At 44.9% G+C, this 26,154-nt stretch overlaps 1 protein-coding gene across 1 annotated transcript in view; it reads right to left on the bottom strand.

Moving 5' to 3' along the window:
- LOC145360019 (protein polyglycylase TTLL10-like) overlaps positions 1 to 22,552 on the bottom strand; it is a 49,162-nt gene extending 26,610 nt beyond the window's left edge. Inside the window, exons 1-4 of the mRNA XM_080214919.1 lie at positions 22,450 to 22,552; positions 10,880 to 11,042; positions 4,533 to 4,651; positions 322 to 442 (exon numbers count right to left, since the gene is read on the bottom strand). Of these exons, the coding sequence (XP_080071045.1) occupies positions 322 to 442; positions 4,533 to 4,651; positions 10,880 to 11,042; positions 22,450 to 22,552 (506 nt within the window). The remainder of the gene's footprint in view (positions 1 to 321; positions 443 to 4,532; positions 4,652 to 10,879; positions 11,043 to 22,449) is intronic.
- Between the last annotated feature and the right edge of the window lie 3,602 nt (positions 22,553 to 26,154).

Here is a 26,154-nt window from a genome sequence, read left to right as displayed (position 1 = left end):
TGGATAATGACATTGTGGCACTATCTCCCTGAATGACATGTGTCATCACAAGTCTGCAAATTTGGGTTTAACTGCTCAGAACATCACCACATTTGCAAACTGAAAAGTTAACAGAGGACGTGACCTGCATTTGAAGTGGGTGAATTCAAAACTAATCTGCAGAGACAACGAAGAGGATGTTATTTTAGATTCACTGAACCACAGTGGATAAATCTCAATTATCTAATTAGTTGGTTAAATTGCTAAATCATTCCAGGAGGTCTATTACTCAACTCTTGGGGACACTGTCCAGGCCACAGGGCTATTGGCCAGAAGACTTACTGTGAATACACGCCTTTTGAATACTTAATTACTATCCGCTCGTACTCCTTGAGGGAACTGCAGAGGCCAGTCTTTGAGGTTAGGATCCTGTTGTTTGGTATCTGGTTTAATATCTGTCTACCTGTCGGAATGACACAAACCAAAGGCACAAATGTTAAATGGACATCAATCGACAAGGTACGTTGGCCCAGAATTTGCTGAGATAGTTGTTGAAGATTTTAACAACACCGCATTTTAAAATGGGTTACTTATATTTCCTTGCTGCCTGAATTTGAACTTTACATCAGTCACTCAGCAGTTATTAGGAGGTGATGGCACTGGATTGGTAACTCAAGACACCCAGTCCTGAAGAAGAATCATACGAATCAGAAACATTAACTCTATTTCCCTCCCCACAGATGCTACCCAATCCTCTGGCTACCGCTCTGGGGGTCCAGGTACGAATCCCACAACTGCAGATAGTGAAATCTGAATTCATTAAAAATCTGGAATTACAAGTCTACGGATGACCATGAAACCATCGCCGATTGTTGTAAAAACCCATCTGTCCCTTATAGGGAGGGAAATCTGCCATTCTTACCTGGTCTGGCCTACACATATGACTCCAATGTGGTTGACTCTTAATTAAATGGGAGGGGGATTTCTCCCGTCCTACCCCTCACGGGAATCGTAGCGGGTGGGGAGTGGACCACGCAAAGGTCACGTGGGATTCTCTGGTTTTGGGACGACACGGCCAGAGAATGCCACCCAGGGTCTCTGAAATGGCCTAACAAGACACTCGGTTCAAGGGAAGGACAATAAACGTTGCATCAGCCACAACACACAAATGAATTTTTAAACTTCAAACTTTCACAGTCTGACACTCAAGGAGATAAACGGTATACGGGGTGCAGACAGAAAAAAAGGTCAGGTATTGTGAGCAATAGGTAAAGATGCTGTTAACACATATATCTGTACAGCATAGAGAAATAGCTTAAAGTTAAGTAGACTGGATATAGTCAGGCACATTGATAACCCACATTATGGAAACAACTGTGAGTTTAGTCACAAACATAGGACATAAGGTTCGATGCTGCTAACACAGCAATAGTTAGGGATAATAAAAAGACTGCCTGTGATGTGGAGATAACACCAGAGGTGTGATGTGCAGTGAAGCATACACCACATCCTGAAGGAATGTAAGAGGCCCAAGTTACAAAAAGCAAATGGTCTGCAAGATGTGTTGTTTTTACAACTAAGCATAGAAGGGGGAAAAGGTCACTGAGATAGTCGGGACAGCAGTGATTAAGTTGGCAAAGGATTGATTACCGCCAATCTGAACTGGACATGAAACAGTGTTGGATAAGATGGATGAGTTTACTAATGCACTCTTGTGATAACAGGAGACATGGTTAGATGGGGAGTAGAGGGGATGGGAACTTGGGGCACCTCGAGCCAATAGGGGAATGACAACACATAGATGGGACAGGGACCACCAATTAGGGGAGAACAACACACTGCAAAGCCATTACAATGCTTGTAAAAAAGTATAAAAATGTGCTGCAAATCTATGTAAGGTGTGCCTATTTTGTTGGACACCCGGTCTTGCAAGAACGTTAAATAAAAATCTTGCTCCTTCAGAACTTGACTTGACTAAATTGTTTGACTGTGAGCTGTGTTTCTCACAGTATTAATCAGTCTTATTTTTCAATAAACAATAAATAACTTACACACCGCTGGATATTGCTTTCTAAGGAAGATCTAAACAGGGTAACTATAAGGATGATGGCAAGTGTAGACAAGGTGGACCATAGGGCCCCTTTCTGTGCTGTAATACTCAATGGCTGCAATTCTCTGTCCAGTTTGGCACTCAGCCAAATCGCTGTCCATTGCAGCAGGACTGGAGAATCCCATCACATGAATTTATAAAGACCAGTAGAGATACCTAATGATGCGAGGGACAAGAATTACACCTTTAACTGAGGAAACCATTGTGTAGAAGTGGAGAATAAAAACAAACAGCTACTGAGGAGGAAACAAAAACGCTGCTTGAAAAGCTGCTGCTAGATTGGAATTATTTAACTTTTATGTTGAGCAGGGTGGGATTCCCGGTTCCTCAGTCTGACACCTTGCGGGGGGTGGGGGGGTAGTTTTTCTGTATCACCTGTCACGGAAATTGTCGCGGGCAAGGGGCAAACCGTGAAAAGATCCGTTAATGTCGGGCAGGATTTTCCGATTTTGAGGCAGGCACAGCCAGAAAATCCCATCCTTAGTCCAAAGATGTGTGGGTTAGGTTGATTGGCCATGCCAAATTGTCCCTTAGTGTCAGGGGGATTAGCAGGGCAATACGTGGAGTTACAGGAATTGGGTGGGATTGTGGTCAGTGCAGGCTCGATGGGCTGAATGGCCTCCTTCTGCACTGTAGGGATTCTATGATTCTAGTGTACTCCGACGCCAGGATGAGAATTTGCTCCTGAAGTCTTTTTGTTCAGCTTTGCCTCACCTAAGTCAGAAGAAACTTGTCTCTTAGCCAAACCACAGACAGTTTGACTGGTAGACAGGTTCAGCAATTCGGAGCCTCAATGTCTCCGTTCTGTTTCTCTTTGTTGTGTCATTGTAAATGCAGCTGGGTCTCACCTACAACACTGCCCCCTTGTGGAGAAATTCTAAAGTTTTAAAGTTTATTTACTAATGTCAAAAGTAGGCTTATATTAACACTGCAATGAAGTTACTGTGAGAATCTCCTGGTCCACATGTCCTTGTCTACATCAAGGGGGATGAAGTAGAAATGGTCACGAGCTTTAAGTTTTTAGGTGTCCAGATCACGCATGCCCCCACTATAGTTAAGAAAACCCACCAACACCTCTACTTTCTCAGAAGACTAAGGAAATTTGTCAGCACCGACTCTCACCAACTTTTACAGATGCACCATAGGAAGCATTCTTTCTGGTTGTATCACAGTTTGGGATGGCTCCTTCTCTGCCCAAGACCACAAGAAGCTACAAAAAAATCGTGAACGAAACCCAGTCTATCACACAAACTAGCCTCCCATCCATTGACTCTGTCTACACTTCCCGCTGTCTTGGCAAAGCAGCCAGCGTAACTAAGGACCCCACACACTCTGGACATTCTCTCTTCCATTTTCTTCCGTCAGGAAAAAGACACAAAATTCTGAGGTCACGTACCAACCGACTCAAGAACAGCTTCTTCCCTGCTGCTGTCAAGACTTTTGAATGGACTTACCTCACATTATGCTGATCTTTCTCTATACCCTAGCTATGACTGTAACACTACATTCTGCACTCTCTCGTTTCCTTCTCTATGTATTGTGTGATTTGTCTGTATAGCACGCAAGATATAATACTTTTCACTGTATGTTAATACATGTGACAATAATAAATCAAATCAAATAATTGCCACATTATAGCGCTTGTCTGGGTACACTGAGGGAAAATTTAGCATGGTCAATGCACCTCACCAGCATGTCTTTTGGACTGTGGGAAGAAACGAAAGCACCCAGAAGAAACTTACGCAAACATGGGGAGAACGTGCAGACTCCGCACAGATAGTGACCCAAGCCGGGATTCGAACCCAGGCCGTTGTGCTGTGAGGCAGCAGTGCTAACCACTGCCCCTTGTTGGGGAAAAGCACTGAGAATAGACACATCTGGCTCACATAATTCTTTAGATATAAAAGGCAGAATTTTGTGGAGGCAACATGAGTCTCAGCCACCAGCTGGAGATTGGACGAGAGCCCCATTGTCACCTCTTTTCAGGGTTGACCCCACTGCACCAGAATCATGGGAGTCCAGGTGCTGAAGTCCTGCCCACCGAGAGTTGCCGGCCAACCATAGGCTGGCAGCTCTACAGGACAGCAGTGCCACTGGGAAGGCAGTGGCTACTGCTGGAATGACAGCCAACTGAGGCTGACTATAAGAACATAAGAACATAAGAAATAGGAGCAGGAGTAGGCCATCTAGCCCTTCGAGCCTGCCCCGCCATTCAATAAGATCATGGCTGATCTGTTGTGGCTCAGTTCCACTTTCCCGCCCTCTCCCCATAACCCTTAATCCCCTCTCTTATCAAAAACCCATCAACCCGCGTCTTAAAAATATTTAGCGAGGCAGCCTCCACCACTTCAACGGGCAGAGAATTCCAGAGATTCACCACCCTTTGAGTGAAGAAGTTCCTCCCCTATCCTCACTCACTTAGTCCCTCTAATCTTCATCTTACCTGGACGGAAGTTTTGGTAGTTGGAAAGCAGTCTGTATTCTGACCATTTGAATATGTAGTCGCCTCTGTTGTTGTCAAAGATTCGCTTCCATCCCCTGTTCTCGCAATAGTTGACAATTCTGCATTAAAGAGAACTCGTGTGAGATTTCATGGGTTTCTGCATGTGGAAAGAGCTGAAACAAACCATCTTTCCTATATAGAGTCATTGAGTCTCACACAGCACGGAGCGAGGCCGTTTGGTGCATCATATCTGTGTTGGCTCTTTGCAAGGCCTATTCAATTTACACCTCACCCATGATTCCACCCAATAGCCTGAAAATTAGTTCTCTTCAAAGATATCCAATCGCATTTTGAAAGTTCAGATGAAATATGATTACACCACTCTTTCAGGTTGCATGTTCCAGATCACAAAAACACTTTGCATGAAATCACCATTTTTATTTTGTCATGGGATGTGGGTGTCATTGGCAAGGCCAGCATTTATTACTCATCCCCAAATGTCTTTGAACTGAGTGGTTGCCTCGGCCATTTCAGAGGGCAATTGAGTCAACCATATTGTATGGATCTGAAGTCACATGTGGGCCAGACCAGGTAAGAACCCAAGAACACAAGGAATAGAGGCAGCAGTCAGCCACCAGGCCCTTCCAGCCTGTTCCGCCCATTCAATATGATCATGGCTGACCTATGCCGGCCTCAACAGATTACCTTCCTGAAAGAATATTAGTGAATCAGATTGGCACCAACAAACTGCTGGAAGGTTCACATTAGACTAGCTTTCAATTCCAGATTTATCAGTTTAAATTCAGTAGCTGCCTTGGTGGGGTTTGACCCAGAGTATGAACCTAGTCTTCTGGATGAGTGAGATTGACACTGTGGCACCATCTCCCCCAATTATCTTGGATCTAGAGCCTTTGGTTATTGTTCCACTTGCCTGAGAAAATGGTTTCTCCTTGCATGCTCCATCAAAATCCTTATACTTTTAAATACATTTACTTAATTTTCTCTGACATAAGGAGGACAACCCCTGGTCACTTGGAGTCTCGCATTACTGGTATCATTTGGTGGGTACATGGTATTGTCACTGGACTAGTAATCCAGAGAGAGACTCAGGGCAATGCTCCGGTGAATCTAGATTCAACAGATGGTGAAATTTGAATTCAATATAAATCTGGAATTGAATTTAAAAAGTCTAACGATGATCACGAAACAGCACAAGTAGCCAGGTTCGATTCCAGCCTCAGGTGACTGTCTCTGTGGAGTTAGCGCCTGCGTGGGTTTCCCCCGGGTGTTCCGGTTTCCTCCCACAGTCCTCAGGTGCGCAGTTCAGGTGGATTGACTATGCTAAATTGCTCCTTAGTCTCCCCAGATGCATAGGTTAGGGGGAATTGGCCAAGCAAAATTGCCCCTTAGTGTCCAAAGCTGTGTAGGGGAATTGGCCATGTTAAATTACCTCTTAGTGTCCAAAGTAGGTTTGGGAGGTTAGCAGGGTAAATATGTGAGGTTACAAGGATTGGCGCTGGGTGGGATGCTCTATTGGAGAGTTGGTGCAGACTCAACATGCCGAACAGTCTCTTCCACACTGTAGGGATTCTATGAAACTATTTCTGATTGTCGTAAAAACCAATCTGTCAATCTGCCATCCTTACCTTGTCTGGTATGTACATGTGAGTGCAGACTCCCAGCAATATGCTTAACTCTCTGAAACAACCGAGCAAGAGCAAAGGTTTCAGCTTGGTGCCCTTTCCTCTGAAGTGGAAGCAGTTAGAAGTGCAGCACGATTTAATCAGGTGCTGAGGCAGGGAAAGAAGGGAAGAGCAAGAGGGAAAGGTCCGAGAAAGGGTGAACTCATGTGAGATTAAGTGACGAAAGGCAGGATGGTGCAAGATGGTAATAGGACAATAAAAGAATGAAAGAATGTGTCTAAAGAGGTGTCGATGGGGAAATGAAGAATGATTACTATCAGCAGCTGTCCAAACACAAAGAAATGAGAGCGGGGCTGATGATCTGAAATCGTTGAACTCAGAGTTGGGTTTGGAAGGCTGTAAAAGTGCCCAATTGTACAACAAATTGCCACAGACATAAATTAAGCTTCACTTGAGGGCAGGGATACAGTGGTGGGTGGGAGTGGAGTGGAGAATTGAACTGATACTTGAAAATTAAATAGACATGAAAATAACTTTTATTTTATTCGTTTACGCTTGTGGACTTCAAAGGTCTTTTATAGGTCTGGAGTTATTCGTAGGCATGGCCAGGTAAGGATGGCAGATTTCCTTCTCTAAAGAACATAGTACAACAATCGACCATTAGACTTTTAATTACTGATTGTTTGAATTCAAACTTCACCATCTACAGTACTGGGATTCAAACCCAAAATATTGAACACTTTTATATCGAGTATAAGAATTGACAATTTATATTACAGTTGTATAAAACATTGGTCAGGCCACATTTGGAATACTGTGTCCAATTCTGGTCACCACACTACCAGAAAGATGTGGAGGCTTTGGAGGGAGTACAGAAAAAAGTTTACCAGGATTTTGCCTGGTACGGAGGGTATTAGCTACGAGGAGAGATTGAATGAACTGGGATTGTTCTCCCTGGAAAGACAGAGGCTGAGGGGCAACCTGATAGAAGTTTATTAAATTATGAGAGGAATAGATAGGGTGAAAGGTTGGAAGCTTGTTCCCAGGGCAGAAATGACAATTACAAGGGGGCACAAGTTCAAGATAAGGGGGGAAAGGTTCAGTGGAGACGTGCGGGAGAAGTTTTTTACACAGAGGGTGGAGGGGGAGCCTGGAATGCACTGCCAAGTTTCTTCCATCGGAAAAAAGATACAAATGTCTGCGGTCACACGCCAATCGACTCAAGAACAGTTCTTCCCTGCTGCTGGCAGACTTTTGAATAGGCCTACCTTGCATTAAGCTGATCTTTCTCTACACCCTAGCTATGACTATAACACTACATTATGCACTGTCTCGTTTCCCTCTCTATGAACAGTATGCTTTGTCTGTATAGTGCAACAATATTTTTCACTGTATACTGATGCTTGTGGCAATAACAAATCAAATCAAGTGAGGTGGTAGAGGCAGTTACATTAGTCACATTTAATATTTATCTTGATAGGCATATGAACAAATAGGGAATAGAGGGATAAATAGACGGAGGTTTAGATAGGTAAACATGATCAGTGCAGGCTTGGAGGGCCGAAGGGCCTGTTCATCTGTTGTACTGTTCTTTGTTCTCTTTGTAATGACTCCGGGGATGGGATTTTCCAGACACGCTTGCCCCAAGACCAGAAATTCCAGCCCAAGGTCAACAGTCCTTCTCATAGTTCTGTCCCACCCGCTACGATTGTTGTGTTGGGCAGGACAGGAAGATTCCAGTCTGCGTCTCTGGTGCATTAGCCCAATAACAATGCCAATAGACCACTGCCTCCTCCTAAGCTAAAAAGGCATAAAGACTGGGAGAGACCTAACATAAAATGAAAGCGCAAGCAATTACTGGTAGACCTTGGGTCAGATCGGAACCATCACATCTGTGGAGATACTATTCCCAGAACCCAACTGCTAGTTATAACGCAGTCACTAATTTGTGTTAGTCACAGTTAATTAAATACTCATACATTTAATTAGATACAAGTATGGTTAATTAAATACTAGTATTTCTCTTGCACAATGATTGAGAGATACAAAAAGTTAATTACTATGTTGAAAACCTAATTAAGCTAAGCCAACCAGCCATTCAGACTCAAATTTCATTGTAATTGATGTGTACATTGTGAGTGCAATTTAAATTCAGCTGGTTTGGGTAGACTTTTTTGAGTCTGACTTATCAGTCTTAGCAGTGTTTATAATGTGTACTGTAGTGAGTGAGCACTTGGATGACTGGAACCCAAAGAGAAAATGCTGGAAAATCTCTGCAGATCTGAGATCCGAGTTCTTTAAGGTCATCTGGACTCGAAACGCCAGCTCCTTTCTCTCCTTACAGAAGCTGCCAGACCTGCTGGGGGTTTCCAGCATTTTCTCTTTTGATTTCAAATGCCAGCATCTGCAATAATTTGCTTTTATTACTCGGGTGACTGTCTGTATGGAGTTTGCATATTATCCCAGTGTCTGCGTAGGTTTCCTTCCACAGTCCAAAGATGTGCAGGATAGGTTGATTGGCCATGTTAAATTGCCCCTTAGTGTCCCAAGATGTGTAGGTTAGGGGGATTAAATGTGTGGGGTTATGGGGTTATGGGGATAGGGTGGCTGGATGGGGATGTGGATGGGGGTGGGGGTGGGGGGCTGGGTTGGTGGTAGGGGTGGGGGTGGGGGGTGGGGGGTAGGGGTGGGGGGCTGGGTTGGTGGTGGTGGGCCTGGGTAAGATGCACTGTTGGAAGGTCGGTGCAGACACAGTTGGATGAATGGCCTTCCTTTGCGCTGTAAGGATCTTGTGATTCTATGAGCGGATATGTCCGGAAGATGTACATAAGAACATAAGAACGTAAGAACATAAGAAATAGGAGCAGGAGTAGGCCATCTGGCCCTTCGAGCCTGCCCCGCCATTCAATAAGATCATGGCTGATCTGTCGTGGCTCAGTTCCACATTCCCGCCCTCTCCCCATAACCCTTAATCCCCTCTCTTATCAAAAACCCATCAACCCACGTCTTAAAAATATTTAGCGAGGCAGCCTCCACCACTTCAACGGGCAGAGAATTCCAGAGATTCACCACCCTTTGAGTGAAGAAGTTCCTCCTCAACTCCGTTCTAAACCGCCCCCCCTTTATCTTGAGGCTGTGCCCCCTAGTCCTACTGTCTTTTTTGAGCGGGAAGAGTCTCTCCACCTCTATCCTATCCATCCCATTCATCATCTTATACGTCTCAATGAGATCTCCCCTCATTCTTCTAAACTCTAACGAGTACAAGCCTAGTTTATTCAGCCTCTCCTCATAGCTCAACCCCCTCAACTCCGGTATCAGCCTCGTAAACCTCCTCTGCACTCCCTCCAAGGCCAAAATATCTTTGCGCAGGTGCGGCGCCCAAAACTGCACACAGTACTCCAGCTGCAGCCTCACCAATGCCCTATACAGCTGCAGCAAGACCTCCCTACTTTTATATTCAATCCCCCTCGCTATGAAGGCCAGCATCCCATTCGCCTTCCTGACCACCTGCTGCACCTGCAAGCTGGGTTTTTGCGACTCATGCACAAGGACCCCGAGGTCCCTCTGCACCGTCGCCTGCTGCAGTTTTTCGCCACGTAAGTAATAGTCCTTCCTACCATTATTCCTACCAAAGTGGACCACCTCACACTTGCCAACATTAAATTCCATTTGCCATTTCCTGTGGATATGCAGGTCAAGAAACACACAACAGCAATCCTGCCATGCTTCTTCACTTCTGTGGTGTATGCTTCCAGTTATACGCTAGCCTGTAATCAACAATTCTTTGGCCTGGTCTCACATGTAACTCACAAAAGTAGCAATGAATTTTTATGGATAGAACAAAGAATACAAATGAGGAAGTCACCTTAGGTGCAACAGGTAAATAAGTCCTTTAACTTAGTCTGATTATGCACTGTAGAGGTTCTATGATTCTAGTCATTTTGGATGAGGGAGAGAAAGAGAAGGAATGAGAGGGAGAGTGAGAAAGAGAAGGAAAGGGAGAGAGAAAGGGAGAGACAAAGAAACATAGAGAAAGAAAGAGGAGACAGAGAAAGAGAAGAAGAGGGAGAGAGAAAAGGAGAGACCCAGAAATGGAGAGAGAGGAAGGGGGGAGAGAAGAGAGAGAGGAGTGAGAGGGAGAGAGAGAAAGAGAAGGAGAGGGAGAGAGAAAGGGAGAAACGAAGAAACAGAGAGAAAGAGGAGAGAGAGAAAGAGAAGAAGAGGCAGAGAGAAAGGGAGAGATACAGGAATAGAAGGAAAGAGGAGAGACAGAAAAGAGTAGGAGAGAGAAAGAGAGAAAGGGATAGAAAAATAAAAGGAATGAGAAAGAAACAGTGGAAAGAGTGGAGAGAAAGAAACAGATATAGATAGACATTGAGATTGGTGCCTTTGATAGTGATTAAGGAGAGACCCTGATGCCTGTGCTGAAGACATCTTTGAAATCATAGACTTTTAAACAGAAGGAGGTTATTCAATCTATTAAGACATCTTAATATGTGAGAATAAAACAGCATCAGGTTAATGTCCAGTGGCCACCGGCTGTTTATTGAATATTCTTAACTTACATCTTTTGAAGAACGTGTTGAAAGTTGGAATAACATGAACTGGCACATTCATTAAAGAGGATGTCATAGTCAGACCACCTATCAGTTAAGAAGGCATCTAGTTGCAAGGTGTGCAATGAAACTCTATTCTTATACCTACAGGTCACTTCCATTTGTGCCTCCAACGTAATAGAAAGGCCCATAATCTCTCAGATCATCGAATTTCCTGTGCTTGCTGGGCCTGGGGTTCATGTTGTTGGCTGTCTTCTGGTTTATGGTGTTGGCAGATACCTTTGCATTCTCAGTGGCTCCAGTAAGATAAGCTTTGTGACCGGCAAGATGAGAGGCAGCGATTCAGAGGGAGACAAAAGCAAAACAGAAATGTTAGCCAAACCTTCCCACGAATTGGCCGCGCTCCACACCAATCCCTCTAAATGTCCATTGAGCCCCCACTGGGATACCCTGTTTCTGATTGCCTCTGTCTGCAAGTCCAGACTCACTCACGCTACTCCAACACTGAAGAGAATACCTGAACACTTTGCCTCAGGCCTTTCTCACACTTTATAGGGACTTTTAAATAAATTATTTTATGAGGTATCATCGCTGTTAAGGCCGATATTCATTCCCTATCCCCAATTGCCCTGGAACAGAGTGGCTTGTTTGACATGTCAAAGGGCATTTAAGACTCATTACAGTGGGTCTGGAGTCACATGTAGGCCAGGCTAGATAAGAACGACAAATTTGCTTCCCTAAAGAATATTAGTGAACTAGATAGGTTTGTACAAAATTTGATGATATTTCATGGTCAGCATTTCTGAGACTAGCTTTCAACTCCAGGTTTTATTAATTGAATTTAAGTTCCACCAGCTGGCGTGGTGGGATTTGAATCCTCACTTCTGGAGCATTAATCTGGATTACTGATCTAGTGATATTAGCCTTCGTTCTACCCTCTTTGGAAGTGCAAGATCAGAATGGGTTTGGCGTGACTGATAGCACACAGGTAAAGGGAAACAGGATAAGGTAGAGGCCAAGGATCTACAGAAACAACCCTGTGCAACAGGAGGGAGGCAATGGCCTAGTGGTGTAATCGCTAGACTATTAATCCAGAAACTCAGCTAATGTTCTGCAACCCCGGGTTCAAATCCCACCGTGGCAGATGGTAGAATTTGAATTCAATAAATAAAATCTGGAATTAAAAAAATACTGACAAGATTTGTTGATTATTGGAAAAGCCCATATGGTTCACTAATGTCCTTTAGGGAACAAAATCTGCCATCCTTACCCAGTCTGACCTAGGGATGGGCAATAAATACTGGCCAGCCAGCGATACCAATGTCCCACAAATAAAGAAAAAATACATTATACTCTCTATCTATGAGGATAAGGATGAAGAGCCTGAAGCAAAGACAGTCCAGGATATAAACCGTGGCACCCTGAAGAAGCAAGCTACCCAAAGGGTGGAAAAGTGGGTGTGTAATGTGTTAATTGTAAGGCGTTCAATAAATAGGGGACAGACAACATCTTTGTAAGCATTATCAAGAGTCTAACATAGTATGTTACCTGCTTGGAATCAAGGTCCAGGACACCTCTACCCAAGTTCAAAGACTGCCAGAGCGGGAGGAATAGGATCCCATCATGTCAGGGCTAACAGCAAATGTGAGAGTAGCTAACACGTCCTGTTCAGAGAGTACCAGGAGCTGGGAGCTAAATTAAAAACCAGGACATTAAGGGTCATAATCATTGGATTATTACCCAAACCACATGCAAATTGCCCTGGGGATAAGAAGGTTAAGGGAGGTGGACACATGGCTGGAGGCATGGCATAGGAGAGGGAGAGAGAGAGATGCTCTTTCATGGGAAACTGGCACCTATGTTGGGAGAGAAAGGAACTGAATCAACGCTGAGACCAGGATCCAACTGGAAAGGATAAGTAGAGGGATGATAGGAACTTCAAACTAGTAAATAAGCTGCAGTTTTGAAGGGTGATGGGTTGGGGACGAGTTGGGGGGTGGTGGGATGGAGTGGGAGGAAGATACAGTTGAGAGAGGTGGAAAAAGTCATGTGATTCATAACTCCAAACTCCAAAGCAAATGAGAAGGAAGTCAGGAGAGAGAAATAGTAAATGTGGGAGAAAAGTAAGATCTTCCAGAAGGAGGGGCTAGGCTGTGTGGCTCAGCTAATTCAAGTTAAAGGGTTTGACATGGTTGGCATTACCGAGATACATCAGCATTAGGAATTGAATTAACCAAGTTATTAGGTCTATAGAAACAATCCCCCCATACATGGGGAGGAATGGTAAATGTGATTTGGATGAAATTATCCTGTGTTAAAAAAGATGATATAATTAGAGGGAAGCAAGAAGTAGCCTTTATGGGTAGAATTAAAGTCTATTTATTAGAGGTCACAAGTAGGCTTACAGTAACACTGCAATGAAGTTACTGTGAAAATTCCCATGTTGCCACACTCCAGCGCCTGTTCAGGTACACTGAGAAAGAATTTAGCATGGCTAATGTACCTAACCAGCACATCTTTGGACTGTGGGAGGAAACCGGCGCACCCAAAGAAACCCACGCAGACATGGGGAGAACATGCAGACTTCACAAAGACAGTGACCCAAGCCAGGAATCACACCCGGGTCCCTGTCACTGTGAGGCAGCAGTGCTAACCACTGTGTCACTGAATTAAGAAATAGAAAATGATTTAGGATTGTGGTGGAAGTCATGTATAGGCTCCCTGGTAACAGCCATGATGTGGCAGAATGTATTGATACAGGGATTAGACAAGTGTGTGGCAAAGGCAAAGTAATTTTAATGGAAATTTTAAACTGTATGTAGAGCAGCAGATGAGCTCATGACAGAATATTCAAAAATTACTCGTGATGCTTAGGATAGCTTCCTGCAACAATTTGTCTCAGAATAAATGAGGCAACATTAAATTTAATAATGAGCATTGAGCCAGATTCAGTTAACGATTGAATGTTAAATTAACATTAATTCAATAGCATCTGAAATACCATTGAATTCAATCTTGTCTTAAACTGGGAAGAATGTGAAACAGCTATGGAGATTCTAGATTTAAGCCAGGCTGGTATCAATGGGAAATAACAGGGGTCACGTAAGGGCCTCAACCCAACATTGCTGGTTTTCAGCTCTCAAGGATGACACTACGCTGACAAGCTACCAATTAAACCCTAGGTGGCATGCCTTCTGTCTTGTGGAACGGGTACCATTTGACTTGGGCAGCCCATGCCAAATGGAGAGATACCCATCGGAGGCATGATCACTCACGGCTGAAGACCCCTCTCTGTCCTAATACTAATTCCCTTCCTCCACACCTTCACTGGAGCCTCCCCAACTGACCCCGGTGAGACCACCTTACCTCCCTTCACTCTGAACTCCATTGCTGTCCCGGCTGCCTGGGTCTACTGCAGTACCGGCAGTGGCCACCACTCCCAGTGGCACTGCAGCTAGAACAAAGAACATCCCAGCATGGGAAACAGGCCCTTCGGCCCAACGAGCTACTGGAGAGTTGCCATTTTTTGATTGCCTAGCAGCTTTCAGAACACATTAAAGACCCCGACTGACTAGTTAATTGCCTGATTGGCAGTGAACCAGGTTGGGGGATGGGAGGAGAGGTTTTGATGAGGTTACAGAGGCAGAGAGAAGAGAAGGGTGGCATGGTGGTACAGTGGGTCAGTACTGCTGCCTCACAGCGCCAGGGACCCGGGTTCAATTCCTAGCTTGGGTCACTGTCTGTGCAGAGTCTTCATATTCTCCTCGTGTCTACGTGCGTTTCCTCCAAGCGCTCAGGTTTCCTCCCACAGTCTGAAAGATGTGCTGGTTAGGTGCATAGGCCATGCTAAATTCTTCCTCAGTATACCTGAACAGGCGCTGGAGTGTGGCGACGAGGGATTTTCACAGTAGCTTCATTGCAGTGTTAACATAAGCCGACTCGTGATACTAATAACTAAAATTTAGACTTTGGAAGGCACAGACGACTTTGAAAATGAGAAAGGGAATTTTAAATTCGGGGCATTGTACTGTGTTGAGAGCCAGTGTAGGCCAACAGGCACAGGAATGGATGGGACTTGGAATGAATTAGGAGACAAATATCAGAGCTTTGGGCGAACTCAAGTTAATGGATGGTGGGGGGTAGCAGGCCAGGTAATCGGGTGTTAGAATTAGAGGGCAGAATTCTCCAATCTTTCCCGCTAATGGGATCTTTTGGCCCCAGTGAAGTCAGTCCTCGCAGCAGGTTCCCCAATGATGGCATGGGCGAGGATTGTAAATTGCCATCGACTTCAATGGGACTGGAAGATCCTGCCCTGAAGATAGGGCAGGGGAGAGCTGAAAAACTCCAAGCCCAGGGTGTGTGAAGTTAATGAGAGCCTGGCTGACTGTTTCACCATCAGCTAGGCCAAGGGAAAGCTGGAGCCAAGTGCTATTAGGGAGGTGGAAGGAGGCGGTGTAGGTGGCAGAGTGGATAATAAAAATATCTCATCGAGGAATTCAAAAGATGTCAAAAATCATGAAACTAAAGTCATTGGACTGTTCAGGTGACTGGTGATCTTCATGGCGCCAGGGACCCGGGTTCGATTCCCGGCTTGAGTCACTGTTTGTGTGGAGCCTGCACGTTCTCCCCGTGTCTGCGTATTTTCTTTCAGGTGCTCCAGTTTTCTCCCACAGTCTGAAAGACGTGCTGGTTATGTGCATTGGCCGTGCTAAATTCTCCCTCAGTGTATTCGAACAGGCGCTGGAGTGTGGCGACTCGGGGATTTTCACAGTAACTTCATTGCAATGTTAATGTAAGCCTGCTTGTGACACTAATAAATAAACTGAAACTGATTGCTTGCTGGTAAGTTTTACAATTTCATTTCTATTCTAAATGTTTTCTTTCGAGTCCCTGGGGTCAGTCAGCGTGGCGGTGACAGCAGGTAGAGTCCTTGTGATGTCAGTGCCATGTCACAGTGAAAGAGGCTTTCACGAGAAGGGCTGTAATCAGAGCTGGCAGGAGGGCACAAACAGGAGTCACTGCTAATCCCTCTTTTCTGGAAGAGGGCTTATACTTTCAGAGACAAAGTGACATTAACAGACCGTCTTTGTCACAGATTCTAAAATAGCTGGTCTCAATTCAAAAGGTCTCCCAATCTTGAGAAGTATATATTTTTTAACCATTTACTGACAGAGCACACAGGATGATTGACCAGGGTATGCAGTACCAAGCCCAGATCTGGTTCCGGGTCTCATTTCAATAGATGGGTCGAACTCCCAGCCCCAGGTCGACAGCCCCATGAAGCACGGCAGATTCTCATCGGCTATTACGTCAACCAGAATCAAAGAAGAGCCAATCAGGAGCAAGGTAGGCTTTTGGGTTGGGATGGTCTGTGTGATTGCAGGGTGCGAGTGGATCGGGAGGAGAGGGCGGACAGTGGGGAGGGAGGCAGTGGGGCATTGGGGGTGCAGAGCTCTCAGGGACGCAGGTTACTCTTTCTGGAAGCCAGCTCCTAGTTCCTGGTCCCACAATAATAACTTTTCTCTCCCAACTCTGGGGACTTACTCCTGGAGGCTCCACAGAGAAAAGTGGACCAGGTAAACTGTACAAATTGGCCCGGGACCCTAGCTGCACAACAGGAGTTGATATATCCTCTTTGTGTTCCTGAGTGTTCACATAACTCCTCAAATATCATAGAATCATAGGATCCCTATAGTGAAGAAGGAGGCCATTCAGCCCATTGAGTCTGCACAAACCATAATCCCACCCAGGCCCTATCCCCATCATCCTACTTTTTTACCCTACTAACCCCCTGACAGTAAGGGGCAATTTAGCACGGCCAATCAACCTAACCTGCACATCTTTGGACTGTGGGAGGAAACTGGAGCACCCAGAGGAAACCCATGCAGACATGGCAAGAACATACAAATTCCACATCGACAGTGACCCAAGCCGGGAATTGAACCCAGGCCCCTGGTGCTGTGAGGCAGTAGTGCAAACCACTGGGCCACTGTGCCACCCTACCCCATGCCATCAAAATCCCAAGAGTGTCTTACATCTTGAACCTCGTGTTCATGATTCTGTCTCTTATGAATATACAGTAAGAAGTCTCACAACACCAGATTAAGGTCCAACAGGTTTATTTGGTAGCAAACGCCATTAACTTTCAGGCTTTGCCCCTTCGTCAGGTGAGTCATGGATATAGACAAACAATCAAATTATAAGATAACTGTTTGGTGGCATTCATAGAATCATAGAAACTAGAAGCAGGAGTAGGCCATTAGGCCCATCGAGCCACTTCTGCCATTCCTTTTGATCATGGCTGATCATCAAATTCAATATCCTGCTTCCCCACTTCCTCCCATATCCCTTGATCCCTTTAGCCCCAAGAGCTAAAGGTTGGGCCGAAGGGCCTGTTTCTGTGCTGTAAAGCTATATCCAATTTCTTCTTGAAATCAGGCAACTTTTTTGCCTCAAACATTTTCTGTGGTAGTGAATTCCACACATTCACCAGTCTTTGGCTGAAGAAATTTCTCCTCACCTCAATCCTAAAAGGTTTGCCCCTTATCCTCAAACAATGAGCTGGAGTGCTCCACCATTGGGAACATTCTTTCTGAATCTACCCTGTGTAACGCTCAAAATATTTCATCATAACCTGCTCTCATTTCCTTTTAGGCCCGAACCTAACTTGGCATCTCCTTTAGAACATTAAAATGTGAAAATAAAGGTCATGGCATTTGCACCTATTGAAAGGACAGTGGAGTTTTTTTTCATTTGTTCATGGGATGTGCTGGCTCACTGGCTGCCCATTTCAGAGTCAACCACATTGGTGTGGTTCTGGAATCACATGTAGGCCAGACCAGGAAAGGATGGCAGATTTCCTTCCCTAAAGGAGATTAATGAACCAGATGGGCTTTTCCGACAATCGACAATGGTTTCATCAGTAGATTATTAATTCCAGATGTTTTTTATTGAATTAAAATTTCACCATCTCCAGTGGTGGGATTCGAACCTGGGTCCCCCAGTGCATCACCCTGAGTCTCTGGATTACTAGTCCAGAATTTTCCAGTGGGTCAGTGATCCCCAAAACATGGTAAGAGGAAGGAGGCAGCAGCAGAATGGGAGGAGGGAGGTGGGAGGGTATGGAGGAGGTGGGGGTGGCATTGGGAAATGTTCCTGACTAATCTAAATCCCACCCAACTGCCGATGCAGATACATGGCCAGGCCTGCAGGCGGACTCTAGCCTGCAAAGGCTTCCACTTCCTCCATAACAGTCCAGCAACTAAGGCTAGTTTTCTTTTGGGGTGGCACGGTGGCACAATAGTTAGCACTGCTGCTTCACAGCATCAGGGACCCAGGTTCAATTGGATCACTGTCTGTGTGGAGTTTGCATGTTCTCCCCATCTCTGCATGGGTTTCATCTGGGTGCTCCGGTTTCCCCCCACAGATCAAAGATGTGTGGGTTAGGTTATGCTAAATTGTCCCTTAGTGTCAGGGGACTAGCTGGGGTTAGGTCAGGGGGTTAGTTGGGTAAATATATAGGGTTATGGGAATAGGGCCTGGATGTGCTTGGGGATCAGTGCAGACACGATGGGCCGAATGGCCTCCTTATGTGCTGTCGTGTTCTATGATTCTATGATTCAGTGGAGGGCTTCCAGTAGACCCTCCAGCCATCTGGAGCTCGCCTGTTCTCCATCATTAGATGATCCATGTGCCCTCTGGCTGCTATCTGACCAAACCAACAGAAGAAGAAACATGCAGGTTTCAGACCCCAAAATGCTGCCTGCAGACTTTATCAATGTCAGGGAAAAAAAATTACCTACTGCATTGCAGCAAGTGTTGAATGTTTTGTGTTGTTCTAGAGAACTACTGTGACCTTTAGGAGATTACAGAGGAGACTACAATTAACTTGTCTTTAATATTCATGTTAAAGTTTGGCAAACAAGGTTTAGTGATTGGGGGCGATGGGGGAGTTTAGTAAGGTTGAGACTAAAATTGGATATAATCAGCTTGAAGTATTCAGTGAGTTGTAATCCGGGCATTCCTGTAAGTCAAAGAGTTTGACTCACCTCCTCTATCTTTGCCTTCCTCTTGGCATCTTGGTAAAGGTTCAATAATCTCCAGAACAAGGTTATGCAGTGCACAGCTAATCGCTATCACATGGGATTCAACTTCTGGACTCGACAAGGGGAAGCCACCAAATAGGTCTTGGTCTGTGTGGAGATCACACGTTCTTCCAGTGTCTGTGTGGGTTTCCCCCCACGGTCCAAACGATGTACAGGTTAAGTGGATTAGCCATGGTAAATTGCCCCTTAGTGTCCAAAAATGTGCAGGTTAAGTGGATTGCCATGCTAAATTGTCCCTTAGTGTCCAAAGATGTTCAGGTTAGGTTAGGTGGGTTGGCCATGCCAAATTGTTCCTTAGTGTCCAAAGATGTTCAATTTAGGTGGGTTGGCCATGCTAAATTGCCCCTTAGTGTCCAAAGATATGTCAGTTAGGTGGATTACCCATGTTAAATTGCCCCTTACTCTCCAAAGTGTGCAGGTTAAGTGGATTGGCCATGCTAAACTATTCCCTTAGTGTCCAAAGATGTGTTGGTTAGGTAGATTGGCCATGCTAAATTGCCCCTTAGTGTCCAAAGATGTTCAGGTTAGGTAGATTGGCAATGATCAATGCACAGGGTTACAGGGATAGGGCGGGAAGTTGGCCTAGGTAGAGTGCCACTTTCAGAGGGTCGGTGCAGACTCGATGGGCCAAATAGCCTCCTTTTGCACTGTTTGGATTCTATGACAGTGAAATTCCTGCTTGAGAGCTCCAGTGATCTCGATATAGATCGAATGAAGCCATGAATGTGAGTTTATCACAGTTCAGTTTCTGCACATGGGTTCCTGAGTGAAGTCAGTGGGTAAGGGATTGTCCCCAAGCTGGTTCATGGGAAGGGACAAAAACTGAGCAAGTGAAGGATTGCTGCAATAGAAATGGATTATGGCAACTGCCAGAAAAGTGGGTAGAGACCTGCATGGTACATTGCTGGTGGTCACACCGGTTTCAATAGAGATAAAGCCCTTGTGTTTTGTGAGGAGCTCTCGGCTCGACACAAATACCTGGAGGGTAATACAGATGTGGTCAATGACCCCAGCACTTGTGGAGACCACCGTCTATGCAAATCCCAGATCTATATCCTGCTTTGTGAGAGCATGCCGTACGTGTTCTGGCAAATGTAGCATTATGATGTGGATATGCCGGCGTTGGACTGGGGTAAACACTGGGGTGAATGAAGAAGAGGGAATCCCCTCGAAAGCTAGTGAGTTTACTATCAAATAAATCAGTTGGATTAAAACCTGGTGTTGTCAGACTTTTCACAAATGTAGCATTAGCCAGATGCATATAAAATGTGAACAACAGACTGACTGATGACCCTGATAACCCCTTTTATCAGGAGAGAGCAGGAGACAAAGAAATGAAGCCTTTTATCTCTATCGTTCCTTTTAGCAGCACCTCAGGACATCACAAAGCATTTTACAGCACACTAAAGTCTTCTTAAAGTCTCGTTATCGCTGCAATGTCATGGGAAATGTGGCAACAAATCAGGGCTCAGATCCCACAAGCGGTGATCTGGATTGCAAGGTAAATATTACGCAGGAAACTGGGGAGATTATTGCTGCTGCGTTTTAATGATAGGCCCATGATAATTTTACGTCCACTCATGAAGGTTTCAATTCTGATTCATAGGCCGGCACCCCTGACAGTGCAGCACTTGCCTCAGTGCTGCACCGGAGTGTTAGCTTAGATTTGGTGTTCGACTCTGGAGTGGGACTTGAACCCGCAACCTTCTGATTCAGATGTCAGAGAATGTTTCCAACCAAGTCACAGCCACAGTGATTTTATGCCGTGCTTTGGGAGCTCAGTGACCAGCCTCTCTATAGATGTGCAGCCTGCAGGAGCACTGTTCCTCATAGAGATACAGGTATGTTGATCTACACCTGTAAAATTTCTGCTGTGTGGATAAGGCAACCAATAGACTTATCTCCTTCTGGCTAATTTCTCTCTACCTGTAACTATGTATCGTTTTTTCACCATTCCTATTCTTTTTCCTCTTAACTGGTCAGGAACTACTAGGTATGATGATACTGCGCTATTTCATGCTTAAGGTAGGGTTGCTTTAAGAGGCAGTATTTTGTTACAAGAGTCAGTTTGTCTGATAAACATGCAGCAGATGCTTAGAATGCAGGATAACAATTGATTTTAGCTAGGAATATCTTACTTTGTAGAGTTAATGAACCTTCTGTTTATTGAGATTCTCCTGGAATTGCAGACTAGGTGTACAGAGTCATGTGCTTAATGGGAGGAGTTTGTAGAGAAGAAATACTGTTTCAGTTTCATTTTCAAAATACAAGCAGTTGCTGCCTGAGCTGCTTGAAGATAACAGTGCTTTTCTGCCCCTCTCTCTGAAGGTTTTCTGAAAGATCCAAACCTGGTAACTTAAGATGAGCAAACATGCCTATGTTTTGCTAATTCATTTTAAAGAGGGGGTTAAGTCTATAAGAGGAATACTGTTTGAATTGGAACTCAGACCAATAGGTTAGCAGTTAAGAATTGTATCTTGTCATGATTATGCGTTCAATTGTTAGAAGTTAAGCTAATTCATTTTATTATAATTAAACTGTGTTATTAGATAAAGTTTGATTTGATAAGTGCTCCCAGTTTGTCAGTAGAATCACACCTGGAGTAAAACATCTTATCCTCACAAAACAGAAAGTCGTTGTGGTCTAGTCTGGGCTTCACAATATAGTTTGCAGTTTCTGGTCTGGTACCCTAACATAGGAGGAGGCCCACTTGACTAAACAAAAAGTCTGTTATCTGATTTCCGAAGCTCAGCTAACATTTACAGTCGATGTTCAATTAAGTTGCCAAACGTGAACTATAAACTATCTCCTAAATTATATAAATGAGAGCTGCAAATGGAAATCACAGGATAACACAAAACTGACACCAAGGAACTCTTGACAACATCATTTCCTGCTCATTCTTACAAAACCCCTTCCCTTTTTTGGTAGATAATGATTTGACAGTGCGTGTCCCCAGTGCGGTCAATGTCTATCAAAAATCATACCCTCCTCCCCGGAGAAAATGGTCAATTTTTATTTTTGCTTGCGCTTTGTCCTCCTATTCCCCAGTTCAGGCCTAAAATATGGGATGGTAGCAAGATTAAACTTAACACCCTTGCGACTGTCATTCCCGCAATGGTCCCACGGAGATTGCTTGCGATGGAATAGCTGTAGGTAATCTCCACCGGCAAATGGCAAGACACCATTCAGCCCAGCCCACCCCACCCCCCTCAAAGGCTTGCACCAGATTGTCAGTTTAGCTTGCACACTCAGATCCCAGAGCGGAATCTTGTGAAGCAAAATGTGGGAAGTGCAAGCAGCAACGTCAAGTTGTTGAAGGTACAGATGCAATGTTAAAACTGGAGCGTGCGGGTTAACATCAGCATCACCTGATACTGATGTAATCACTGATGTAACTGTGATGCAGTGTCACATGACCACAACCTCGTGCTGAGTTACTGGGATGCACACGGATCTGTAAATAGATGAGAATGGTGTGGACGAGAAACAGTCCATGACGGCATTCGTAGGGTGACAGGCAGACTCGAAAGCAACCCCACCTGGATCCTAAACCCCAGACGAGAGAGGGAACATGCCAGGATGATGCGGTTGGCTTGGATTGTTAACTGACCTGTTGAGCCTTGGCTCAACAGGAAGAGAAGTAGATTGCTTAGGAAGATGTTCCGGGATTCTTTGGAGTTGGAAAAGTAAGGCTCATCCGTATTTGAAGCCATGTCATTTTTGGCCCGATTGTCCCTTTTGTGAAATGCTCCAGCTCAGGTCGTAGGGCAGAGACAGCAAAGCACGAGTGGTTTGTGACATGTGTGTAAGGACTGAGGTCAAAGGACAGCATTATTCCCCATTCACCAGCTGTGTGCTGCGTTGGACAAAGGGAATCTTAACCAGGTAGATACGGTGTTAGATACCACTAAAGACGGTGGGGGTTGGGGGGGGAGACATACGTGGATTCAACACTGCAGGGGGTATCATGATGTTAGCGCTGCATTATAACATGAAGGAGGATGTTACAGAGACAGTAACAGAGGATGTGGGACACTGAAAATATCTTCTTGGAAACTGAGAGGGAGATTTGTCATTGAGCATTTCACACTGGGATCACGAAAGCAAAAACAAATCCAAGTTTTTGAAGACGGCCTTTTTTAATATCTCTCATCAAAGGCAAAAAAAAAGCAAAGAAAGGACTTGCATTTATATAGCACCTGGCATGACCTTGGGACATCCCTAAGTGTTTTGAGACCAATGAGGTACTGCTGGTTTTCAGTCACTGTTGGAACACGGGCCGATTGCCTCAGGTGCAAGATGTGGCCTGGTGCCCAGAGGCTGTTTAAAGAACAGAGATTGGATGTGAAACCATTCCCCCCCCCCACCCCACGCACCTTCCCCACCTCACTGCCTCACTACCCCCCCGCCTACCCTCCCCACCTCACTTCCCCACCACCTCACCCATCTCATGCCCCCCCCCCCCCACAGCCGTCACCCTCTCACTTTCCAATCAGGATCACCTCGCAATGAGGAGGAGGAACCCTTGCTGTTCCACCCCTAGCCCTGCCTGGAACTCCTGGCTGTGTGGAGATTTGCAATCACTGAAAATCCTGGTTCAAAATTAATCTGAATTTGAAACATAGAAGACAGGAACAGGAGGAGGCCATTTAGGTTCGGATTGTTTTTCGCTGGAGTTCAGACGAATGAGGGGGAACCTCATAGGGACTTGTAAAATTCTAACAGGTCTAGACAGGGTAGATGCAGGGAGGATGTTCCCGGTGGTGGGGGAGTCCAGAACCAGGGGTCACAGTCTGAGAATTGATGGTCGACCATTTAGGACGGAGGTGAGGAGACATTTCTTCACCAAAAGAGTGGTGAGCCTGTGGAATTCATTACCACAGGAAGTAGTTGATTCCAAAATATTGAATGTAATCAAGAGACAGCTGGATATAGCACTTGGGGCAAATGGGATCAAAGCTTTTTGGGAGAAAGCAGGATTATGCTATTGAGTTGGACGATCAGCTAATGATTTAATGAATGGCAGAGCAGGCTTGAAGGGCCAAATCACCTCCTCCTGTCCCTATCTTCTATGTTTCTACATTTCTATCTGGAAGACACAGTTCTACGAGAACATAATTTCAGATTTTACCTGCCCCTCACCAGCGATATCACCCGGTCAACCTGCTTTATATGGATTTGAATATATTTTAATCTAATTAACCAATCCCTCTCAACAGGCATTGACCCCTTCCCGCTATGCCACCACCCACCCCCTCCAACCACCGTATATTCCGTGAGCTTGTCATGGAGGTCTCTCCCAAAGCATAAGGTTAAGGATAGGCCCCAGAGGAGAGGGGCATGGACTGGCAGTACCCTGGCAATGCCCCCTGGCAATGCCCCTTGGCAAAGTTATTCACTTGATGCACTGTGTAAATTGTTTTAGTCTAACATTGAATGGTCACCTATCAATGAAGGTCTGTGGTGTTGTCCATCTCAGTCACCAGCTGGAACCTGTCTAGCAGGCCCTTGATGTCAGAACCTTTCTATTCTGATATCATAAACTGACATCATGAGTAAGGGACACTCCCAGAATCCCATGCCCCCTCCCTCCCTCCCCCCTCCCACTTCATGATGTCACTCAAAATTGCTTGATGTCACAATTGAAGGAAGAGTTGCACAAAATGGCTTCCCATAACCGCCCCTCCAAATGTCCCAGATGTACATTTATTTTTTATTCATTCTTGGGACATGGGTTTTGCTGGCCAGCATTTATTGCCCATCATTAGTTGCAACTGAGAGTTAACCGCATTGCTGTGGCTCTGGAGTCACATGTAAGCCAGACCAGGTAAGGATGGCAGATTTCCTTCCCTCAAGGACATTAGTGAACCAGATGTTTTTCTTTCCAAACAATCAGCAATGGCCTTATACTCATCAGTAGATTCTTAATTACAGCTATTTTTCTATTAAATTCAAATTCCACTATCCATCTTGGCAGGATTCGAACCTGGGTCCCCAGAACATTAGCTGAGTTTCTGGATTAATAGTCTTGCAATAGATAATAGTACGAGGCCATCACCTCCCCTATATCTGTGGCATTTATAAAGGTTTGGTCTGCTTTGGGAATATCAATTTGATACATGGTTCCGGATTATGGCCTAAACTTTCCAGTTCTCTTCCTCTGGTGTACATGCATTTACCAGCATGTGATCTGGTACATGTAGATTACAAGATATTGAGGTAATTAATACAGCCTTCATCCTATTTCTTATGTTTGCTCACATCCGGGGCTTGCTGGTTAGGCCATGGCTTGCACTGTTCAACCTGCTGAGGGAGTGTCAGATCTTGGACAGAACAGGCCAGTGGATAGACATGCTCGGGCAGGCCTCATCAGCAAATGTAAGATAAAATGACAACAAAGTAAAATATTTCTTCAGACATCTCAAAAATCAACTCTATCTACCTTCTACAGCAGGGCCTGTCTCTTAGATAGAATCCATACAGTGGAGAAGGAGGCCATTTAGCCCATTGAATCTGCACCGACTCTCTGAAAGAGCATCTTATCCAGGCCCACCCCATGTCTATCCGTGTCACCCCACACATTTACCATGGCTGATCCATCTAATCTTCACATCTTGGGGCATTAAGGGTCCCTGGCACTATGAGGCAGCAGTGCTAATGACTGTGCTACCATGCCGCCCCTCTTGTACATCCTCAGTCATTCTTCACAAAAGCGTTATAGAATTTCACAACACAGAAGAAAGCCATTCAGCCCATTGTGGTTTTGATGGTTCTTCAAAACAGCTATCTATTTAGACCCATTCCCTTGTCCATTTCTTAGAGCAATGACTGATCTGACTGTAAACTGAATTCCGCACTCCTGCTAACTCCCAATGACCTTTCACCCCGTTGATCATATGTCTGTCTCTGACGTAAAAATATTCAAAGGCTCTGCTTCCACTGCCTTTTGAGGACGAGAGCTCCAAACACTCACTACTCTCTCAGAGGAAAAAATCTCTTCTCGCATCTCTGTCTTAAATGGGCGACCTCTTGTTTTGAAACAGTGACTCCTAGTTTCAGATTCTCCCACAAGAGGAATCATCCTCCCCACATTTACCCTGTCAAGAACCCTCAGGATCTTAAAGGTTGCAATCAGGTCACTTCTTATTCTTTTAACCTCCAGTGGATACAAAGCTAGCCTAATGATCTGAGAAGACAATCCACCCATTCCTGGTATTAGTCCAGTAAAAAAGAGTAAAGTTCCCATATGATCATAGGCACTGACTGGTGATCATTTAATTTGAAGGTCACCTCATCTCAGATGAGGGACAAGGTT

The sequence above is a fragment of the Carcharhinus amblyrhynchos genome, chromosome 30 (genome assembly GCF_965287045.1).
Source record: "Carcharhinus amblyrhynchos chromosome 30, sCarAmb.v2.hapA, whole genome shotgun sequence".
Lineage (NCBI taxonomy): Eukaryota > Metazoa > Chordata > Chondrichthyes > Carcharhiniformes > Carcharhinidae > Carcharhinus > Carcharhinus amblyrhynchos.
Note: the sequence above shows the minus strand (reverse complement) of the source record. Positions and strands in the feature narration are given on the sequence as shown.